The sequence below is a fragment of the Leopardus geoffroyi genome, chromosome D2 (assembly GCF_018350155.1).
Source record: "Leopardus geoffroyi isolate Oge1 chromosome D2, O.geoffroyi_Oge1_pat1.0, whole genome shotgun sequence".
NCBI classification, from domain to species: domain Eukaryota; kingdom Metazoa; phylum Chordata; class Mammalia; order Carnivora; family Felidae; genus Leopardus; species Leopardus geoffroyi.
Genome location: NC_059334.1, coordinates 48,680,693 through 48,689,020, shown reverse-complemented (window position 1 = coordinate 48,689,020; position 8,328 = coordinate 48,680,693). Strand labels below are relative to the sequence as shown.

Below are 8,328 nucleotides of genomic sequence, written 5' to 3'. Positions count from 1 at the left end.
AATTGCACTACTAGGTATTTATCCAAGGAATACAGGTATGCTGTTTCAAAGGGGCACATGCACCCCAATGTTTATAGCAGCACTGTCAACAATAGCCAAGGTATGGAAAGAGCCCAAATGTCCATTGATGGATGAATGGATAAAGAAGATGTGGTATATATATATATATACAATGGAGTATTACTCGGCAATCAAAAAGAATGAAATCTTGCCATTTGCAACTATGTTGATGGAACTACAGGGTGAAGGAAATTAGAGAAAGACAAATATCATATCACTTCATTCATATGAGGACTTTAAGACACAGAACAGATGAACACAAGGGACGAGAAGCAAAAACAATATAAAAACAGGAAGGGGGACAAAACATAAAAGACTCTTAAATATGGAGAACAGAGGGTTACTAGAGGGGTTGTGGGCATTAAGGAATGGGTTAGGGGCATTAAGAAATCTACTCCTGAAATCACTGTTGCACTATATGCTAACTAATTTGGATGTAAATTAAAAAATGAAATATAATTAAAAAAAAGAAAATGTTGTATATGTATTCAATGGAATACTACTCAGCAGTCAAAAAGAATGAAATCTTGTCATTTGCAACAACATGGATGGAACTGGAGGGTATTATGCTAAGTGAAATAAGTCAGAGAAAGACATGTATCATATGATTTCATTCATATGGGGAATTTGAGAAACTTAGCAGATGACCATAGGGGAAAGGAAGGAAAAATAAGATAAAAACAGAAAAGGAGGCAAACCATAAGAGACTCTTAAATACAGAGAACTGAGGGTCGATGGGTTTGGGGGTTTGGGAGATGTAGGATAAATGGGTGATGGGTATTAAGGAGGGCATTTGTTGGGATGAGCACTGGGTGATATATGCAAGTGATGAATCACTGGGTTCTACTCCTGAAGCCAAGACTATGCTGTGTGTTAGCTAACTTGAGAATAAAATATAATAATAAAAAGCAGACAAAATAATTACCTTAATCTTTTTATTTTTTAAGTTTGTATTTTTATTCCAGTTAGTTAATATACGGTGTAATATTAGTTTCAGGTGTATAATTTCATGATTCAACACTTACATACATCACCCAGTGCTCATCACAAGGGCACTTCTTAATTCACATCACCTATTTAACTCATCCCTCCACCCACCTACCCTCTGGTAACCATCTGTTTGTTCTCTATAGTTAAGAGTCTGTTTCTTGTCTTTTTTTTTTTTTTTTTTTTTTTTGCCCTATGCTCGTTTGTTTTCCTTCTTAAAATATACATGAGTGAAATCATATGGTATTTGTCTTTGTGACTGATTTACTACGCTTAGCATAATACTCTCTAGCTCCATCCATGTCATTGAAAACGGCAAAATTATATTCTCTTTATGGCAGAGTAATATTCCACATATATGCATGCCACATCTTCTTTATTCATTCATCAGTTGATAGACATTTGGGCTCTTCCCATAATTTGGCTTGGCTATTACTCATAATGCTGCAACAAACACTGAGGTGCATGCATCCCTTCAAATTAATATTTTTGTATTTTGGGGGTAAAAACCTAGTAGTGCAATTGCTGGATTGTTCTATTTTTAACTTTTTGAGGAACTTCCATACTGTTTTCCAGAGTGGCTGCACCAGTTTTCTTTCCTACCAACACTGTAAGGGGGTGTTGGTAGGAAACACCTTGGTGTTGGCATCCTTGCCAAGACTGTTGCTTCTTGTGTTTTTAATATTTTTAGAGATGATTCTTCTGAAGAAATAGGAGACACATTCTAGCTGGAAAATAAGTGCTAAAGGTACACAAAGTTTAAAGATTGAGATGATGGAAATATTGGTTTTAAAATAGGTTATCAATCAGAACAAAACCTTATCGTTGACAACACAAGTCAGCCAGGGGGAAAAAAGGCTTAATTTGTTTATTTTCATTAGTAATGTGAAGAAGATAGGCAAATAACCTAGATTACACCAACTTAGACTTTGGAAGAAATTACAGAAATATGAAACATGTGCTCCCTTATACTAACACACAAACATTCTGTGGTAACAGCTTTTATATAGGAACAAATCATAAGTATTCATGCATCTGAGGGGCTGATTATGAATAAATAATTTAGGCAAATAGCAGCATTGGTCAGCTGTGACATGCTGTGGTTATTCCCTATCCTTGCAGAATGTCCTAAGACTGAGAACAATTCTGTTCCTCTCCAGCATGAGAATGATGCATAGGTATGTAGCTAAGCTAAAGGCCAAGGACAGCATTTAAGAGCACACCTGATGCAAACCATATATATTCCAAGGTAATGGGTACTATGACCATTATTTCCTTGGGCTAAGCATGAAGGGAAGGTAGACCCAAGCATTGGTACTATTTCTGTCATTTTCTTCATAACCACAACCTAATATACAAGCATCTATCATTTTAGCTATCTAAATGCCTTTGGTAAATATTTATTAATTCTGTTGAGTCATGTTCATGGCTAGATAGAAATGAAATAAAAAGAGTACAAATTACTAAATTTCAGAAATTTCAAGCACATGGTTTATACCAGAGATAAGAATCAAAATTCAGTAAAGGATCTTGCAATTAATCGATTGTCATCAATATGGGGAATATTTAGGGGCAGTAGGGTGGTTCAGTTGGTTAAGTGTCTGACTCTTGATTTTGGCTCAGGTCATGATCTCACAGTCATGGGATCCAGCCACACATTGGGCCTCCATGTGGGGTTTGGACCCTGTCAGGATTCTCTCTCCTTCCCTCTCTCTCTCTGAGCTTCCCTGCCCCCCATCTCTCAAATTACAGAAATAAACATTTTCAAAACATACATGTGGGATATTTAGGGAGAGATAGTTTTGCACATCCAAGTAAAATGTGGCCTATAAAATAGATTTCTGTTTTGCTAGGGATGTACAAAGGGGAAGTGACATCTTCCAGAGATGCAGCACTACAACCCTATGGACTGTCACATTGGCGAGAATGAAGACGATGATTCTCCGAAGACTTCCATGCCAAGGCCATATAATTTTTTTTATCTTGATATTTTCATTCTGCACATTGTCTCCCTCAGAGCCTGGTGGACCTGCTTGTTCCGCAGAGTGTAGATGACAGGATTCAACAGCGGGGTCACCACTGTGTTCACAAGGGCAGCCTCCCTGTTGGAGTCCAGCCTGTTCGTTTGCTTTGGTTTCACGTATATAAAGACACAGCTGCCGTATATCATGGAGAGGACAATGAGGTGAGATGAGCAGGTGGAAAAAGCTTTCTGTCGCTCCTTGGCTGATGGGAGTCGCACAATTGTGACTACTATGTTGCTGTATGCAATGACGGTTATGATAAGGGATGTCAAAAGGATCAACAAAGCAAGGACAAAGACCAACATTTCAACAGACCTTGTGTCAGAACAGGAGAGATGAATCAGGGCACCAAGGTCACAGAAGAAGTGGGGAATGACATGGGGGCCACAGAAGGATAACTGGGAAACCTTTACTACCAGACTAGTGATGAGAGTGAAGGCCAAAGTGAAGCAGGCAGTGACCAAGAGGAAGCAAGTCTTGAGGTTCATGATGGTTGGGTAATGCAGAGGCTTGCAAATGGCCATGTACCGATCCACAGACATCACTGCTATGAGGAGGAAACCTGCTGCTCCCAGATAGACAAACACAAAGGCTTGTATGAAACAGGCAAGAAAGGAAATGGTTTGCTGGCCTAAAAGAAAGATGACCAGCAACTTAGGAATAACAGCACTTATGAAACAACACTCAAAGAAGGAGAAAATGCTGAGGAAAAAGTACATAGGTGTCTGGAGCCGGGAGTCAGCACAGGTGATGGTGACTATGACAGCATTGCCTGTAATGGATGCCAGGTAGGCCAGCAGGTGCACCAGGAAGAGGACCTTTCCCAGGTGTTGGATGGCAGGAAACCCCTCCAAGGTGAATTCTTGGACAGTGGTCCCGTTCCCCATTTCCATGGGCATCTCTTTCCACAGCATCATCCCTGCTGGTCTTAACTCAAAATCAGCAACCACAAGCTTTTAGAGGAGCATGCTTAAGGTATTTGCCTATCCAAGAAAGTGGCTAGACTGATGGCTAAGTAGTTTAGTCAATTGGTTCTTGAATCAGATGGACCTGAATTCAATACTAGCTCAACAGTGTGTTCTAACCCCTCAGATGGGTCATCTTTGGAAAGTTAGCTAACCTTGTGAACTTCATTTTCACCCTCGCAAAATGAAACTGATAAGATCTACCTGTTCATGTTCTTGTGAGAATTAAAGTGTGTAACTCACTTGACATATGATGCTAATGTTTCCTGTTGCTCCTCAAGTCTAACTGTAATGCTATGATCTTTAATATAATGCTTAAATATAGCATCAGCCGTAGGCAGGGTTATTGACATTTTTGTAGTTATATATTTTATTGTTTTTAATGATATTATCAGTTTGTAAGTAAACATAAGAGTAATGTTAGTAACATTCCTTTGAATATCCCTTTTAATAATGCAACACATTCTGTTGTCCAAGCTGTCATCATCATCATCTGTTGAGGATCTATGCTTGTTCTGTGTTGGGTCATTGAAATTCAGTATTTCTATGACTCTTCACAATAACCATGAACCCCTTATTTTATAGAAGCAGAAACTGAGGTTTAGAGAGTTCCAGAGAACTTGGGTCACATAGCTGGGACTTTAGCCAGAATACCCGACTCCAGAGTACCTGATGTTTCCAAATGCGGTGACAAAACATTTTAAAATGGGAGTAAATTTATTGTTGATGATTTCTTAACCTTAAGTGAAAGATTAGCTTCATAGCTTACTTGTTTCTACCCTTAGTTATAATCACTGATGAGTTACTGGCCTGTGGAATGACACAGGGCTTAGAGAGCATCTACTTTAGCTCAAGAATTTTATAGAAGAAACTAGAGACCAGAGACATTGGGTGCTGCTCAACAACAGGACATGAACTGTAAGTCCAGAATTGACCACCCACCCCTTGGGTTCATGCTGGCCTGTGAGGGCGGTGGGAATGACAGTAGGTCACAGGATTAACCTACTTAAGAGGATATTCTGGGAACCTGGCACACATACACTGACTCTTCCATGCAACTCAGTGAACATTCTTCTCTCTTCAGTCCTCTCAATCAATGACTTTTCTCAAGATGGTGTTTGGCTCTAGTATCTCAAAAATAGGCTAAACACTGGGAGTGTGGAATGTGTCACTCTCACTAACCCACTGTGGGCCAGATCCCCTGAAGTGCTGCTTGTGAAACCAAAGTGCTCACCCCCAGCCTGAAGGAGTTTCTGCTTCTGTTCCAGTTGTCCCCAGTAAGTCCACAAATCACCACGGTCCCTGAGGCCAGTCACACATAGGAGTCACCTCATGGCAGGCAGGACTTCCTCCTCTTGCAACTATTATCTTCCAAGAAATCCAGAGCTTGCTGTGGGCTGAGAGGAAAGGAGAGAAGTAAATGCATTTATCATAGCCTGTTGTCCTACAGTAGGGTAAATATGCATCCCATGTTGCCAGTGTCTGGCTGACAAAGCCCTCTTTCTATAGCCCAAAATGTTTCATACCACAGCAAGGCTACATGGCAGCCTTGACCACCGAAACCCCAGAAAGGAGCAGCTGGAGTAAAACAACCACATTTCACTACCGCCAATTCTGGGCTAGAGCTGGAATCTCAGACTTAGGGTTCTTCTCCCAAGTGGGTAAAAGTCCGCCTAACATGCAACATTGTGGTCTACCCCATTCACCAACTTCTTAGAGGTTTATCCCTGGGTCCTGAGGCAAGGTCCTTCTGCCGTAGTGCTCCACTGTCACTGGTGCACCTGCTCCAAGATACCTTGTACTCCACCATGCTCCTCTGTCATATCTTCACCTTTCCATATAGAGAAGCATCCTTGTTTTACTGCATTGACAATGAGAATCTGCTGACATGCAAGTCTGAGGCTCTCTGATATTTTTTATATAAGACTGTTTGGTCACCAAACAGGATGGACCCAGCCAGTGAGCAGAGAGTGCAGCCCCCTAATTTTACTAGATGATGAAGACACAGGGGCAGAAAGTAAAGGCATGGCTGGTGTCCTGGGGGCAGCTAATTGGTCACTGTTGAGAACAAGTTACCAGGGCAACCTTTATATTTATCTTCTCATTATTTATGGTGACACTGATTCCCAGATGTCCACACTGTTCTCTGCCAAGAGTTTTCAAGAAAACTATATGACAATTTCCCAAGGGTTTCTAAAATCCCAAGCTGAATGTTGCTACTAATTTGAGGTACAAGTCCAGACTACAATTTTCTACATGTGGTGTATGCCAGAGCATAGTTGTTAAAAGAACAGATTTTATGAGTAAGAGCTTGTTTACACCCTGGCTTTCATCAGTCTTTTAGGAAGATACTGGTGAAGTCCACCTTTCTTGGTCAATCATGCTTCTGATTCTTTTCATGATTCTTTGATTATGATTATGATGTTATGATTCTTTTCATTGCATATTTTCATCTAAAAGGTATTTTAATTTTGTTCCACAATGTCCTTGAAAAGGAAAGCACACACTTCTTCCTCTTCGGGGAAGAAAAGGAATACTTGGTGATTTCTATAAAATCTCTAGCCTGGCAGGACCCTCTCTCTTTGAAAGTATCTGGGAAGTGGATCCTCAGATTCTTTCTAGATGGAATAGAGGAAGAGATGTGAGCCTTAGGGTGGAGAAGCTGTATCCATAGCAACCATTGGCTTGAAAAACTGCTTCCTCTCTTCGGTACCTCAGCTAGGCTGCAGTGGCAGCAGTGATCCATTTTTCCGTGGCCTTGGCTTCCCATTGAAATACAGAGAAGTGGACTACACTCCCAAATGTATTTGCAGGCAACCCTGGGGCATATGGTAGCTGTATGGAAATTTGTTCTGCTTGAATCTTCCCTCATAAGTATTGAACTTACAAGGTCAAGGCAAATATTACAGAAACTTTCACGAGTTTCATGTGGATTCCACCTTCCCACTAATAGACAAAATCGTTTTTATAACATCTCTCCATCAACACACTTTGCTTTCAATCCAGGCCAAACCTGGACTCCATGGTAATATTCTCAGTTGGAAGTTAGGAAAAATAAAGAATGTGGGAGATGAGTTACAGAAGCCGGAGCAAAGTGAGACTATACATTTTAATGCTCAGATAAAGGATCCTTTGCATGGGGTATTAATTTTATTCAGTGCCAGATTCATGATGCAGAAATACCTTACATCTGGGGAGCACCAATGCCAACATGACAGTGGGAGGGTGGGAGGAGAGGGTCTCCATGTGGTTTGATGGGAAGGTTTAGAAAGGGGACAAAGAAATGAGCTGAACTAATTACACTTTGTATCTAGCATAAGGGGTGGTGAACTGACACCAACAAATATTTCAAATTGTTTCACTTTTCTGGATAGTGCCTTCATGGCTCTCCAATACCAATATTTCTTCATGTTTTTTGGTGTAGTCTCAATGCAATATTTTTGCTTTTTTTACCTTGCCTCAGCAACATTTCTAGAAAGAAATTGCTATGGCCTATGTCAAAAAGGTAACTGCCTGTATTCTCCTCTAGGATTTAATGGTTTCCTGTCCCACGTTTAGATCATTCATCCATTTTGAATTTATCTTTTTGTATGGTGAAAGAAGGCGGTGCAGTTTCATCCTGTCGCATGTCGCTGTCCAGTTTTCCCAAACACCATTTGTTGAAGAGACTGTCTTTTTTCCATTGGATATTCTTTCCTGCTTTGCCAAAGATTAATTGACCACGTAGTTGTGGCTCAGTTCTGCATTTTCTATTCTGTTCCATTGATCTATGTGTCTATTTTTGCTCTATTACCATATTGTTTTGATTACTACAGCTTTGTAATATAACCTGAAATCCAGAATCATGACGCCCCCATCTTTACTTTTCCTTTTCAAGGTTGCTGTGGCTATTGTGGTTCCATACAAATTTTAGGATTGTTTGTACTAGCTCTGTGAAAAATACTGTTGGTAATTTCATATGGATTACATTAAATGTGTAGATTCCTATAGGTAATATAGACATTTTAACAATATTTGTTCTTCCAATCCATGAGCATGAATGTCTTTCCATTTCTCTGTGTCCTTTCAGTTTTCTTATCAGTGTTTTATAGTTTTCAGAGTACAGGTCTTTCGCTTCTTTGGTTGGTTTATTCTTCAGTATCATTGCTTTTGTTGCATTGGTAATGGAATTGATTTCTTAATTTCTCTTTCTCCTGCTTCATTATTGGTGTCTAGATATGCCACAGATTTCTATACGTTGATTTTGTATCCTGCAATGTTACTGAATTTGTAAGTCAGTTCTAGCAATTTTT

At 39.9% G+C, this 8,328-nt stretch overlaps 2 protein-coding genes across 5 annotated transcripts in view; both read right to left on the bottom strand.

Annotated features, from left to right (window-relative positions):
* Positions 1 to 1,896: 1,896 nt before the first annotated feature.
* LOC123576767 (olfactory receptor 6C74-like) lies at positions 1,897 to 4,261 on the bottom strand. Its single transcript, XM_045438076.1, has one exon. It carries the CDS (start codon positions 3,986 to 3,988, stop codon positions 3,026 to 3,028), a length of 963 nt encoding a protein of 320 aa, XP_045294032.1. The 5' UTR covers positions 3,989 to 4,261; the 3' UTR covers positions 1,897 to 3,025.
* A 121-nt stretch (positions 4,262 to 4,382) lies between these two features.
* The window catches only part of LOC123576765 (olfactory receptor 6C74-like), an 81,708-nt gene continuing 77,762 nt past the window's right edge, over positions 4,383 to 8,328 (bottom strand). For all 4 annotated transcript variants that reach the window (XM_045438070.1, XM_045438071.1, XM_045438073.1 and 1 more), the window contains one exon: positions 4,383 to 5,433. In XM_045438070.1, coding sequence (XP_045294026.1) covers positions 5,367 to 5,433 — 67 coding nt within the window. In that variant the 3' untranslated portion in view covers positions 4,383 to 5,366. The remainder of the gene's footprint in view (positions 5,434 to 8,328) is intronic.